General features: G+C 36.1%; 1 protein-coding gene across 20 annotated transcripts in view; it reads right to left on the bottom strand.

Annotated features, from left to right (window-relative positions):
- Positions 1-14,694, bottom strand: part of TM2D1 (TM2 domain containing 1) — a 246,562-nt gene extending 231,868 nt beyond the window's left edge. For 13 of the 20 annotated variants that reach the window (XR_014023536.1, XR_014023537.1, XR_014023538.1 and 10 more), the window contains exons 1-4: positions 14,480-14,692; positions 12,455-12,528; positions 7,498-7,606; positions 3,240-3,331 (exon numbers count right to left, since the gene is read on the bottom strand). Coding sequence is in view for 14 of the 20 variants with exons in the window: in XM_081306362.1 (XP_081162488.1) it covers positions 3,240-3,331; positions 7,498-7,606; positions 12,455-12,528; positions 14,480-14,646 (442 nt within the window). In the remaining 6 variants the exon portion in view is untranslated. Of the gene's footprint in view, positions 1-3,239; positions 3,332-7,497; positions 7,607-12,454; positions 12,529-14,479 lie in introns of all 20 variants that reach the window. The other 7 variants (XR_014023535.1, XM_081306366.1, XM_081306370.1 and 4 more) reach the window with 3 other exon arrangements.
- Between the last annotated feature and the right edge of the window lie 717 nt (positions 14,695-15,411).

The following is a 15,411-nucleotide window of genomic DNA, read 5'->3' as shown; positions in this document are numbered from 1 at the left end:
AAAACAAGTCACTCGTTGAGCCAAATATTTTAAATATATTTATTATTTTGTATCATCATTTCAGAGTAGGAGTATAGCTCCACAGTAAGAGTACTTGGTTAGCACACACGAGGCCCTGGGTTTGATTCCCAGCACCATGAAAGGAAAAAGAAATAGAAAAGTATAACCTTCATCACAGAATAAACTGTTCTAAAGAATATTGTTTCTTTTCCCTCACAACCTTTCATGAACATTTTAAAAGTTAGAAATCCTTCCAAAAACTATATATGGTCTAGTCTTCTTAAAGAGGACAGAGGAAAATGCAAGAACTATTAGAAGTCAGGAGCAGTAGTGCACAGCTAGTTGTAATCTCAGCTACTAGTGAGACCTAAGGCCACAAGATCATGGCCCAGCTTGGCCAACAAAGCAAGACCCCATCTCAAAACAAAACAGAAAAAAATTGGACACACTGCAACTACCAGATCATATCACTTTCTCTTTATGAACTTAGTTTCTCCATCCCTCTCATCTAAAAATAGTTAGACTAAATGATTTTATTTGACAAATCAGAGGCTTTCCTGTATACTATATGGTTTCAGCTGTGTTACTAAAAGGTATTGTTGCTCTAAGGAATGGACAAAGTATAATTATACTATCAATCAAGCCAAGACTATTCCATCAACCTTTTTTTAGCTTGTTCTGCTATATAAGCCTTTCCCCAATCAAGCCATACCCCACAATTCCTCCAATATTAATCTTTCTGAAAGGTAACTATGACCATGACACTTTTATGTAAAAACCTTTATTACTTTTGATGTCTAAAAGGTAAAGCCCAAGTTCCAAAGGAAGACAGTCAAAGCCTTTTTACGATCTGACTACAAGCTACCTCTACAGTCAATTTCATATTCTGTGAGCATTTTTTCCTACATCCCAGGCTAAATTATCCCCCTTTTTCTCAAGGCACATTCACATACTTCAATACCCTGTGAGTTTGCAAATGCCATTCTCTACAATGCCTAAATCTCTTTAATCTCTTCATCCTTAAAACCTAGATCAAATGTCATCTCCTCTAACAGATTTTTACATATGCCCATGGCCTCCTGAACCAATCCCTTTTCTGTGCTCTCACAGCACCTTGCTATGGCTCTATCACAGTCTAAATCATAAACTGACCTATCAACATATTAATTTTATTTCACATTTATTTTCTTTAACCAATATACTCTGGGATCTTTATCATTATTTACATAATATGTACATAATTACTTTTTTAAATGTTGAAGAAATGGTAACTGAATAAATTACCGCACACAGTACTTTAAGTTCTGACTTTTCTTTATGAACATAAAACACTTAAGTTTTAGATATAGCTATATGAAATATACCTCTGTTGTTGGGTAGCAACATGGAAGGAATAAAGTGAGTTTTGCGAGCTGAAAAGCAGAGCATTCAAAAATTTTTGTGCCCACAAGGTGAACACCTGCAATCCCAGCTATCTGGGAGATTGAGGCACAAGAATAGAAAGTTTAAAGCCAAGCCAGATGTGGTGGCACCCACCTAATATCCTAGGAACTCAAGATACTAACAAGAGGATCACAAGTTGGAGGCCAGCCCCAGCAACTAATAAGACTGCCTCAAAACTTAAAAAAAAAAAAGTGGGTCAGGGAGCTGGGGATGTAGCTCAGTAGTAGAGCGGCCCTGGGTTCAATCTCAAATATTGCAGGGGAAAAAAGAAAAAGAAACCTACAAAAAAAAAAAAAAAAAAAAAACTTTATATTTGCTCAGTGATGGGCTAATACAGAAGTAGCGTACTACAGTAAATAAAGCATGATCATTGGAACAAGAAAATTTGGTTTCAAATTAAGGTCACTAGTTGAGTGTCCTTGGTAAATCTCTTATTCTCATGACAATTTCTCTACCTATAAAGATGATAATAAAAGTCACCAACTAAAGTAAGGTCTCAAATTCAGTAATCCCTTAACTCTCTGGTGAGTTTCCCTACCTGTTAAAGAGGATTTAAAGAAGAGGATAAACTCAGAGCTGTAAGGTTTAAATAAGGATAAAACATGAAAGAATTGTTTAATAAAAGCTGTGGTCAAAGGTAAACAATTTTCTTTTTGGAGGGGGTGGTAGTAGAGACTGAACCCAGGGGTGTTCTACTTGTTCTACCACGAAGCTACATCATTAGGCTTTTCTATTTTTTTATTTTGAGACAGGGCCTCATTTACTTGCCAACACTGGCCTCAAACTTACAATCCTTCTGCCTTAGCTTCTTCTATCACTGGGATTTACAGGTGTGATTTATACTACCATGTCCAGATACAAACTGTTTTCATAAGCATTAGTAATTATGGAAAATGTGAATAGCGCAGACAGGAGGAAGGTATGGAGAGGGATGCTAACAGGTAATAAGTCAGCCTCCCTCTAGGCACAGTAGCACACATGATGAGCTACTGGGAAGGCTGAGGCAGAAGGACTACAACTTGTCAGTCTAGGCAACTTAGCAAAACCCATCTCAAATTTTTTTTAAACTTTTTTTTTTGGGGGGGGGGGAATAGACACAATATCCTTATTTTATTTTTATTTATTTATTTTTTTTATGTAGTGCTGAGGATAGAACCCAGAACCTCCTCATATGTGCTAGGCAAGTGCTCTACCACTGAGCTACAAGCCCAGCCACCATCTCAAAATTTTTTTAAAAGGGCTGGGACATAACTCAGTGGAAGGTACTTGCTTAGCATGTGCAAGACTCAGGTTCATTCCCTAGTACAAAGAATTTTTAAAAATCAGGTTCCCACCAGCTCATGCTGATCATCAAAATTCCAACATCAACTTATTCTGAAAAAAGTAGTTTCTATTCCCAGGGTAACAGTGAAAAAATTTCAAGCAGAAAAAAAATTTTTTGAGAGGCAGAGAATATCCATGTATTCATAAAACACTGAAATCTACTGTGTGCCCAGCACTGGCACTCAGAGTTCCAAGTATTACTGTCGTAAGTAAATCCCTACACTAACTAGAGTACGTGTTTTCCTAAGGTAAATACACAGGAAAAGTCAGCATTTCTTACTTAAACTGAATTGTAGAGATAGCTCTACACTCACAGGAGAATGTTAACTATTCAACTCCAATTACATGGAACTTGTAATATTAACAGTATGCAGAGATTTAATCTAAGAATATACTTACCAATTAAAAAAAAAAACATACTCTTGAATACAAAATCACGAGAATTTTTTTTTCTTTTAATGAAACATACTTACCCAAGGCAGGGTATCCAAGGTAAAATCGATCTGCTCCCAACCATCCAAGAAAAAGAGATAATGCAACTGCCACTTTGTATGAATAGCCATTTCTGTACAGAATTAAAACTTGAGTGTCATATTCATGTTTCCAACATGTGAAAATTTTTAAAAACCAAGCTGTAAATTACTAATTATTTTTAAATGGCTCATTCATTCATTCCATTAATGCTTTTTGAGGTGCCTTCGGTATGCTAAGCACTACTTTAAGCTACTAAGACACATTAATGAATAAAAGCAACAAAGATCCCTGTTTCTGAGGAGCTTCCATTTTAGTTGCAGAAAGCAAAAAGCAAATATATTTTAAAAGAAATCATATAGTTCATTAGAAAGTCATAAATATTATGGAAAAAAAAGTAGTAGTAATAGTAGTAGAACAGCATGGTTAGGGAATCCAGAATGCCAGAGGCCACTTAAATGGGGTAAATAGGGTCATAAGGTAAGCCTCATTGAGAAGGTAATGTCTTTGTAAAGACCTGAGGGAAGTAAATGAATTAAGCCATGCTAGGCCTCTGAGAAAAGAGTGTCTGAAGCAAAAGAAACAGCTGGTACAAAGACAGCACACCTTGTAGGTTTGAGGCCAGTATAACAGGAGCAGAATGAGAAAAGCACAGACTATTACAAGATGAGGTCAGAGCGGTAATGGGGAGTAAAGGAAACCCATCATGCCCTGTACACCACTTACAAATACTCTTTTGAGTTTTACTCTGGTGGAAATAGGAAGCTACTACAGGATTTTAAGTAAAGGTGTAACATGATCTGATTTAAATTTTTATTAAAATAATCACTCTGGCTGCTATGTTGAAAACAGACTGGATGAGAATATTCATCAACTAATACCATGGTAATGTCATATACCAAACCACTCCAAAGCTCAGTGGCTTATAACAAGCTTTTATTCTCATAGATTAAAGATTGGCTGAAGTTCAAGAGACCTAGGGTAGCTAAACTAGGATATTCTGCTTCAGGCTGCAGTTTACATATCAAAGAACAAAAGGAAAGCTAATGCCCACAAGCACATAAACTTTTGTTTGTTTCACACCTGCTAACATTATATAGACCAAATTAAGTAACATGGCAAATTCAAAAGAGTTTGAAGGACATTTTAATAATTCAAGTGAGAATTAATAATGGCTGGATCCAAAGTAATAGCAAAAGCAGCAGTGAAAAGTAATCAGATTCTGAATATATTCTGAAATACCACCAATTAGATTTCCTGATGTATTAAATTAGGGTATGAAAAAAGAAATAATTAAGAATAGCACTGATGATTTTATCCTAAACAACTCAGATAAAGCTAGCATTAATGAGTTGGGAAGGCTGAGGATGGATAAATATTGGAAAGAAAATTAGAATTTCAGTTTCAGATGTGAGTTTGAGGTATGTATCAGACATTCAAATGGAGTTGCCCAAAAGATAACTGGATTTACAAATCTGGAGTTATGGAATGACATCTAAGCTAGAGATAAAAATTTTAAAGTTACAAACATATAAGAAGCATTTAGAGCCATAAGATTGCTGAATATAGACAGACAAAAGAAGAGATCTGAAAACTGAGCCTGAGGGATTCCAAGAAGAAGGAACCAGAAAAGAGACTAAGGAGGTAAAGAAAAAATAGAACTGGATGAGAATGGTATCCTGGAAGTCAAGTAAAAAATGTGGCTAGTATACCATGTGAGATAATAACTGAGAATTTACTACTTAAACTTAACTAAAAGGAAATTATCAGTGATCTCACAAGAGCAATTTTGGTGATATGATGAAGGCAAAAGACTGAATAGAAGGAGACTGAGAAAAAGTGGAAAGAGAAAAACTGAAGTATTAAGACGACTCTTCTAAGGAATCTTACTGCAAAGGGGAATAAAGAGAGAGGTATCCAGAACCAAAGTCAAATCTGATCAAGTCAGAACCTTGTAAATAATCCTGTGAGGTTTTGTTTTTTTCTTTTTGCACTGCACTCACAATTACAACATTTTCTTGGAAAGTTGGGAGGAGATGGTAAATGGCCCAAAGATCCTCCTGCTCATGTGTTTCATACTACAATAATATCCATTTTTATGCACAAGGCAGTGGTGCCCCATCCACATTGTAATGAGGTACCACACTAGAAGTAGAAAAATAAGTTAGGATGCTTTCCAAAACCTCAGGTAGTAGCAGCAGCACAAAGAAGTGAACAAAACTGTTAAATACTGGGCCAGGGATGTAGTTCAGTGGGAGAATGCTTGTCTAGCAAGCACAAGTCCCTGGTATGTCCCCAGAATGACAAAAAAGAAAAAGGAAAAGGAAAATAAACCCCCCTCCTGCCCCCCCCCCACAGGTAAATATTAAGAAAGCAGAAGTAACAGACTAAATATGAGGAATAAGGGGGGGGCGGGGGAAGAGATGAAAAGAGCTGGGCCCCTGCATGGCTTCATGCAAAATGAAAACCGTCGACCTGCTCATACCCTCTTCCTCAGATTTCTAAGCCAACCTAAATTGGATCATGGTAAGAATGAGAAATAACTTTTATTGTACTAAACTACTGAAATGTTAAAGACATTTATTACAGCAGTCAGCCTGTTCCAACTAATATAAGTGGCCACTATAAAGAGGTGAATTGCTTGCTAATCAATCAGATATGGTTACCAGACTTCATTTTCTGGGGAATACTATAATATGGTTGTATCTGCAATACTAAGATGGAATTTTAATCAGGTATTCATGTAATATATAATTTGAAAAATAATATGCTAACAGGAGCGAAAAATATGTAAACCAGAAGAGGGACTCCCAGTAAATAGGAATTTGTTAGTAAGTCTATTCATAGCTGAATAGCAGCTGCCCTTTAGCTATGCGTGTATTAAATATCCTGAAAAAGAAAAATGATACATCAGGCCATCTTAGTTTTATAACTCTTACCACTAACTTCCATCGTTCAGATTCAATACTCATCAAGCAAATTCTATTTTAGATTTGTAGATTTTACTATGGGAGGGGAATAAATTGGTAGTAGACTTGGAGTATCTGGTTTTCTTGATGGTGATATGCCTTATCATAACAGACATCAATGTCTTGTGAACATTATTAGTGCAGCTCAGCTGCATTAAGCCTACTCTACTTTGAAGACACTGAAAGAAAAATCAGCACTCATTTCAAAACTACATAACACATCTTATAGTGTTACTATTACATGTAATGAATTTGTAAGGTTCAAATTGAGTAGGTAGCTATACTCAACAGATGATTTTCTTAGTTGTATTGTAACCTAGATATCTTGGACTAACACTTCATACACTGTTATTTGTAGTGTTTTAGGCAGAAATATTTATCTATAGTTTAAACACTGACTACACCATACTTAAGTACATTGAAAGTAATTCCTTTAAACGATTTTAACTTTGCTAATGAGAAATTCTGAAACCCAAGAAGATTAAGTGATTGGCTTAGGATTACACAACAAGACAGAATCAAAACCTCACTAACTCAATGAACTAGGGTCAAAAGAGAAAAGAAAAAAGGATTCTAAGCTCAAAGGATTCTGAAAGAAGTTGTAGAAAGAGCAAAACAGTGGTTACTTCTTGATACAATATAAGCAGGTGCCATCAAATAAAATGCAACCATATACAGTTATAAGGTAAAAATAAATTCTGATTTTAGTGCAAAGCAAGAATAAAAGAATAGGATGTAAGTTTTACTGTAACCAATATAAAACTCAAGCATAAAAGTCCTTTAAACAGAGAACATTAAATCCATTTGTCTTATTATTCCAAAATGAAAACTTTGAATTCTGTTTAACATTATTATTCAATATCCATATTCATTACAAAGAATTAGTCAAGTTCAAACTGCTCTTAATGTGAAAATGAGTAATAACCATTTTTGTGTTTCTGATATAATAGGCATACAATACCTATCTGTATTCTAGAAATCTCCCAAATTTTGAAAACAGTATTTTTTATAATTCATTCCATAGTTCATTTGATAAACTTATTACCCCTACTCAACAAGGCATGAGACCATTTATTGTCTTATTCTACACAGTGAATTTAGCTCTTTCTTCATTGGTGAATTACATTTATAAAAACATATGTATACTTAAAAAAACAGAGACTCTGAGACAAGTAAAAACATAAACATTACATCTGCAGGATTTCCCCATAAATTAACTCTTCATTCTATGATATCAATATATTACATAGACAAATAATATAAAATTTTAGGTATCAGTAATGGTACTTACACATTTCGGCAAGATATAGGCTTGTGAAAACCAACTTCATTTCCAGTAAAATGTGTTTCATTGCCACTGAAATCCTTACAAGTTATATTGGGTGCTGGAAAACATGAAACTAAAGGTAGAAAAAAAAATCAAAAAAAAAATTACTTCTTTTTATGTAGTAAAGGTATGTAATATTTCCCCCTAATATTTGCAAAGCACACAAGAAAATTCAACAAACTACCTTCCAATGTAACGTCTGACAGGAGAATTTAATTTAGATAGGAAAAACTACCAAAAAAGAAAAAGAAAATATATATATGTATATATAAAATAAATAAAATGATAAGAGTGGTCTCAACACAAATATGAAAACTGCCACTGTGTTATACAAGGTCCATCTAGTCCAATCTCTTGCCTCTGACAAAGATGACAAAGGAAGAATTGCACAGTATTATTTGCGTTTTACTTCATCTCTAGGATAAAGAATATTTCTTGGGGCTGGGGATGTGGCTTAAGCGGTAGTGCACTCGCCTGGCATGCGTGCAACCCGGGTTTGATCCTCAGCACCACATACAAAACAAAGATGTTGTGTCCACCGAAAACGAAACAATAAATATTAAAGTTTAAAAAAAAAAAAGAATACTTCTTAAAGTTTTGTTGGTAATTCATTTTAACATAATCTGGGTTTGAATATTCAGTTTATTTTAACTATTATAGGCATTGGCTGCCATAAATTAAAACTCTTTATTCTATGTATTGTACTATTTCAGCATTTAGCAATTTAATCTATATACATAAACTACATGACATGAGAATTAACACAGTGTCTGCCAGGCACAACTTGATACTATCAATTGTTCAAGTTGCCATATTTTGAAAATTTTAGTTTTTAAAGTTATTTAATCATTCCTATTGGCTACTTTACATTGATATGAGAAAAAAATGAAAGAAAAATGGCTAACAATCCAAGCTTAGAACCTCAGAAATGGTGGTAAGAAGTATAAGAATGAAGAGAAAACCATATTGCTACAATGATTCTACAGCAGTTTTTGTCAGAAGTATGAGCTACTTATTTCAAGGGATGAAAACTCTACACATTGGGCATGTTAACTGTTGAGCATTCAGATTTTTCTAATGTACAGTTAATATTTTTGTGGGAAGACTCATTGAGATCATGCAGCTGCTATAATCCTAGTTACTTGGGAGGTTGAGGTAGGAGGACTACAAGTTGGAAGGCAGCCTGGACTTAGTGATACCCCATCTAAAACTAAAAAGGTCTGGGGATGTAGCTCATTGGTAGAGCTTTTACCTAGCATGCACGAGAACCTGGATTCAATCCCTAGTACTGGGGAAAAAACTCGCAAACAGCCTATTCTTCATCAAAAATTTTTCCTACAGACTGGGCATAGTGGCGCATGCCTGTAATCCCAGAGACTTGGGAGGCTGAGACAGAAGGATCATGAGTTCAAAGCCAGCCTCAGCAATGGGGAAGTTCTAAGCAACTCAGTGAGACTCTGTCTCTAAATAAAATGCAAAATAGGGCTGGGGAGGGCTGGGGTTGTGGCTCAAGTGGTAGATGCTTGCCTAGCACGTGTGAGGCACTGGGTTTGATCCTCAGCACCATATAAAAATAAAATAAAGATATTGTATCCACCTGAAACTAAAAAATAAATATTTTTTAAAAAATGGGATGTTCACTCAATCACTGAGTGCCCCTGAGTTCAATGTCCAGACTCAAAAAAAAAAAAAAAAAAAAAAAAAAATTTCCCCTACATTCACCATCTATTGATGATTCTAATCCCAACTGTTCTTTACTATGATAATAGCAAAATAGTGGCTTTTCCAACTTAAGCATTCCTCAAGGAGAACTGTGTTTCAATGCTGGAAATATGGAGATGTTTTGGCTCTTGTCACCTTTATCTCTAGCTTTTGTTTTGACATGAATTTTAGATTGGCACATTTCATTATAGCTGGTCATTATACAATATAACTTGTTATAGAAATCACATCCAGTAGCTGGGTGTAGTGGTGCAAATCTGTAATTCCAGTGGCTTGGAAGGCTGAGACGGGAGGATCACAAGTTCAAAGCCAGCCTCAGCAATTCAGCAAGGCCCTAGCAACTTAGTGAGATCCCATTTCAAAATCAAACATAAAAAGGGCTGGGAATGTCGCTGGTATTTAAGCATTTCTGGGTTCAATCCTCAGTACCAAAAAAGAAAAAGAAAGAAAGAAATCATATCCAGTCTGACTTTTTTAAAGATACTGTTGGACTGGGGTGCACAATATGTTGAAAATTCACTCACATGTTAAAATGCCAATAAAATCCAGCTGCAAAATAAACCCTGCATTGCAACTAAATTACAACACTGAGTTATTAAACTCCAGAAGACCAATGGAAAATCACAATGTAAATGCTGTGACCCATCAGTGCCCAGCACCACTTCTGTTCCTACAATAGCTGTGGGCACTAGGGCACCTCAGAGCAGAAGTCAGAGGATGCAAAGGCAGCACTGCTTGGCCTAAAGTCTGAGGACCAGAAACATGCCTTTTTCCAAGCCATGATGCAGGAAAGGGACTCACATTCTACCACAGGGAAACAGGCTTCCAGGGTGATTTGACATCCTCTCTGATCAGGATTTAGATCAGATTTACCATGGCTACCCCACTAGCTTTTACGTTTGAAAAAGGACAATTAGGGAAAATAAAAAAAAAAAAAAACCTCTTGTGGATTGGCACAGACTCAAGCATCAGACTGGGTTGGAAGAATCTACCCCAGCTCTTGGTTCAACACCTTTATACCACACATAAATTACACATTAATATGAAGAAGCCTCATGGTTCACATTTGTCTCAAAACTTTTGTTTTCTTTTTAAAATCATGGTAATGATTTACAGTTCTTTTATTAATGGGGTGGGGAGATTACTGGGGGTTGACCTAGGGGTAGTTTACCACTGAGCCCCATCCCCAGCCCTTTTTATTTTGAGACAGGGTCTGACTCAGTTGCTGAGGTTGGCCTCTAATTTGCAATCCTCCTGCCTCAGCCTCCTGAATTACTGGGATTACATGTGCACCTTCCACTGCACATGGCTAAAGTCCTTTATTAATCTTTAAGGTCATTTATTTTTAAATCTAGAACATTTTATATGTTTCCAGATTTAGTTGGGCAAACAGACTTTTACACGTTTTATTCTCTTCAAATTTTATCTGAAAAGCATTTCTTTTATTTTCCTGCACCTCTCCACTTTCATCCTATAAGCACTTCCTGATACCATGACTAATTCCATAATACCTCTAAATTTTTCTAGCAACTTGATTTGCATGTGGTTATAACTTTACTTATCAATAATCCTTGAGAGAATTCAAACTTATTTAATCCAAAATAGACACCTAACTGGAGAGCAGAGCTCTTTTGGGGCAGAAACTATTCTTTATAGTTGTATATTTTCCTTTAAAATCTCCATACAAAAAATCCCAAATGCAAGAAGAAACTTTTCTGAGAGTGTCTGCCAGTTACATATTTGTCACAATAGTATGCATAGATTTCCAACATCTTTCATATGAATGATTATAAATAACTATATTTGAGAGCTTTCTCTTCTTTATGCATGTTAACTCTATACTACATTCTAAAACCGATAACATTAAAGACTTCTAACTGTAAACAGGCAAATCACAGCATACTTACAGGCTAACCAAAGAGGGATAATTTACAATATTCTTTTAAATTAATGTATACATAATAAGCAATATCTACTATGAAAATCATATATTTATACATATACATACATCTATTATCCTATGACTGTTTATATAATAAAATTTCACTATTTCAGCATAGTAGCAAAAAGTCAATAATAAAGGTTTAACACAACTTACCTTATATTTTTTTTGGTACTGGATTGAACCCAGGGTACTTAATCTACGTCCTGGAACTTTTTATTTTTTGAGACAGGTTCTCGCTAAGTTGCTTAGTGCCTCGCTAAATTGCTGAAGCTGGTCTCAAACTTGTAATTCTCCTGCCTCAGCCTCCCAAGTTGCTGAGATTATAGGCATGCTCCACAGCTACCACTTACTTTCAAGTATCTCTTCTAACTAGAATTGGGCTAATAATGTGACAAAATATAAAGACATAAAAATCTTTAGAAGGAAAGACTTAACAGGGAGTAAACTATTATATTTTATCAGGCACTGTACATAATTTAGAATAGAAGCTACCCAAAATCATTAGACTGAAAGTCTAATCATTTCTTTTGACCCATTATCAAAACACCCCTCTGAGAAAATATTAATGCATACCGTTAGGATATATCTAAGTGCATGTAGAAACATATATAATGTAGGTGACATAGTTTGTCACTATATTTTACTAAGCCAACAGTCTCATTTCACTTTTTTTGAGTAATTAAAAACTCTAACTAAAGAAGTATCTTTGCACACATCTCTTAAGAAAGAAAAGGCTATAATTGCTTAAGGAAATACACGTTTACCCTGATTTAAACATTATACAATGTATACATATATTAAAACATAACATGATACCCCATAGATATATACAATTTTTATGTTTTTACATATAAATTAAAAATAAACTTAAATAAGAAAATGAGGGAGCTATATAAACTGATGCAAAAATTTTAAATATATAATGAAAATACAAAACTTACAATTTATACAATTAAGGAAATAAGATTCTTTTTTAATTTAAATATTGGGGCTGGGAGTATAGCTTAGTGGTAGAACACATGCTTAGCATATGTGAGGTCCTGGGTTCAATCTCCAGCATCAAAATAAATAATTAATTAATTAAATGTTGACAACACCTAGCCAATTCTTCAAATTTAAATTCTTCTGAAAACTGAATAAAATGTATAGCTTAAGAAAAAAATATATTTATTAATTAAATTTAGTGGTCACATACTGGTCTATGAAATAGTGTTTTAAAAATTATTTTTAAAGACATAATTCTTGAAGTCTTACCATGAGCTGTGTAGTTTGTACAGTTAACTGGTTCTTGTGTAGCATCGTTTATTTTGGGATCTTTACAAATATATGTTAAAAAAAAAAGTTAAGGAAATAAGAACTATCTAACATAACACCACATGTAAAAAAGAAGCTGCTGGTTTATCTAAGTCAACAAGCACAGATATAAACATTCTTCTAGTATAATACCTAAATAATACCTGAATGTTAACTTACTGTAAGCAAAGTATATAAATTAAATGTATGTATTTAAAGCTCTAGAGAGGGCTGGGGTTGTGGCTCAGTGGCAGAATACCTGCCTAGCACGTGTGAGGCACTGGGTTCGATTCTCAGCACTACATAAAAATAAATAAATATGAATGAAAATTCATCCACAATTTAAAAAAAAAAAAAAGCTCTAGCAGAGAATTTCATCATTAAAGAACATCAGTCAGGATATAAACACAAAGCAAAAATCAAAATAAACATTGTACTAAGTTATTATTAAGTAGGCTTCAGGTTAACAAATCAGTTTCCAAAGATGTGTACTGAACTAATTTGCAGAGCCCTAGAATTACCATACACTGAATTTCATTTAACACAAACCTGTGAGGTAGATGCTATTAGCCCCACATCACAGAAGCAAAAACTGAAGCTCAAAGTTTGAATGGCTAATGCAGCTATATAAATGATAGGTGATAAATCAGGTTTCCTTATTTAAAGTCCATCAGATTGCAGAAAGATGGGTGCATTCTATATGGACACTCTAGCAGGATTTTAAGTTTTTGAAAAGAGTATAAGAACCAAAAATGTCCAAAAGAGAAACTGGAAGTTTTATCTCCTAAATGTTTTATTACTGACACTATAATAGGGATGAGTATGGTATTCACAAAATGTCTATAGAGTCCATTTAAGATTTTTGAATCTCTATTGGAAACTTCATACTAGGAATAAAAGTGATTATCCAGTTGTCATCACCTCACAGTTCTACAGGCTCATTCTCTCCAGGGTTCAACTTTGATACTGCCCAATTATTTTCTTAGAATCACTCCCATATTTCTTCCAAGAATAAAATTCAACTTATTAGGTCCATGATTCTCAAAGTCAAAACATAATGATATTCAACAAATTAGAGCTATTCTGTGAAAATCTTTAATAGTAATAGTGTCGCTCCTCAAAGCACACAAAATCACTAGAATTTTCTTCATATCAAGAGTTCCTCTTATAGAATCTTTCTTATACAGGTTGAGGATCCCTTGCTTGAAGTGTCACGTCGGGGCTCAAAAAATTTTGGATTTTGGAGCACTTAGTAATTTTGGTTTTTTGGTTTAGAGATAGTCAACCTATATCTCTAGCTTCCATTATTAGTTTTCCTGTTCCAAAGTAGCTATTTTAAGCACAACTCATCCCCTTAACCTTGATTTGGCCTGTTTCCTCGCCTGTAAATAAATAGCTAACACATACATTGCCTACTATACCAGGCACTGTTCACACCTGTACTAATTAAATATCACATCAGCCCCTTAAATTGGCACACTTTGTCATTCACATTTTTACATGAGAAAATGTAATGTTCAAATAATTTGCCCAAGGATACAAAGTGGAGCAGGAATTCATCTGGCAGTTTAGCATCTCAGGATAACATGAAGTATTATATGTAAAATTAATTGTAAAAGAATAATACACTTTGATTGGAGGGAGCACTAGTAATTACTTGTCTCCCTCGACGTTGGCAAACTTTTCCAGGGCAGAGTCTGTCAATATTTATATTTCTAAGTGCCTAGAACAGGGCCTGGTATACCTCAGGATCTATGTTTAACAAGCACACCGGTTACAAAAAGAAATGGATGAGGTTAAGAAGCAACAACCATTAGTTAAATCCTATGGAAAGCACACGGGCTGGCCTCTGCCCCTCCGATCCCCAAATCCCCCCTCGTCCCCCGGGGTCCCTTGTCCTTAGTGGTCACGGGTCATCCTTCCTTCAGTAGAGCCTAGCCAGTACTGAGAACCGCGACCCGGAATCTACCTCACCATAGAGGATATTGCCCCACTTTGAGGTCCTCGCACTTAAGCGTCTCGTCGCCCCCGGCGGCAGCAGTAGCGACAGCCCCCCAAGGTCCCGTGGTGGCTGCCACGAGCCACAAGACTCCAAGAAGGTGGGCGGCCACGGCCTCCGGAGAAACAGGACCGGAGGGCCAGGCGGCCGCCATGTTGGGGACCGGCTCTTCCCCCACACTTCCGGTTCCGCCCGCGTCAGGCGCGGGCGGCAGAGGGCGGAGTCAGGGCCAGAGGCTCTTAAAGGGACCGCGCAGAGGTTGGAGCCGTTTGTCACCTATGGATTCTCTTATTCTAGGATTCCGCAGGATCACCCGAGAGAGTGTTTTTTAAAGTGAGGCCGAGAGTTCTTCATTCAGACAGAGTCCATCTTCTCCCGCTCCGACCCGAACCCTGGGATGAAGGGAGAGGTTCACGAGGACGGAGGCGGGGGTGGGAGTTGGGGGGGGGGGGGGTCTTAGGCCAGCTCCTCCTTCGAATTCACCCTGCTCTGGCACTTCAGTGCCCCCAAACTGCGAGTCCCATACATCGTCTTCAGGAGTCCTAATAAGATTTAGATTTACCAACTAAAGAGCTAAGCTCGAAGACGCTGAAAGCTCGTTTACCTTAGTTACTTAATTACTGAGTTGGACTGGGGTGAGAGGGGCGTTGATGTTTGCAGGATTTCAGAGCCTATGCTCTGACTTATAAGATATCATGGGCTCCCTGTTAACCTTAGAGAAAGATTTGTGGAAGCCTGCCAAGGACTCTGTGTCACAAGAGAGGTATTACAGGTTTGTTTCTGTTTTCTTTCTTTCTTTCTTTCTTTCTTTCTTTTTTTTTTTTTTTTTTTGTGTGTGTGTGTTGGGGGTACCCGGGATTGAACTCAGGGGCACTTCACCACTGAGCCACATCCCCAGCCCTGTTTTTTTGTTTGTTTG

The sequence above is a fragment of the Spermophilus citellus genome, assembly GCF_964194105.1.
Source record: "Spermophilus citellus genome assembly, chromosome: 9".
Classification (NCBI taxonomy): domain Eukaryota; kingdom Metazoa; phylum Chordata; class Mammalia; order Rodentia; family Sciuridae; genus Spermophilus; species Spermophilus citellus.
The sequence above is the reverse complement of the archived record's forward strand: the minus strand, read 5'-3'. Positions and strand labels throughout refer to the sequence as shown.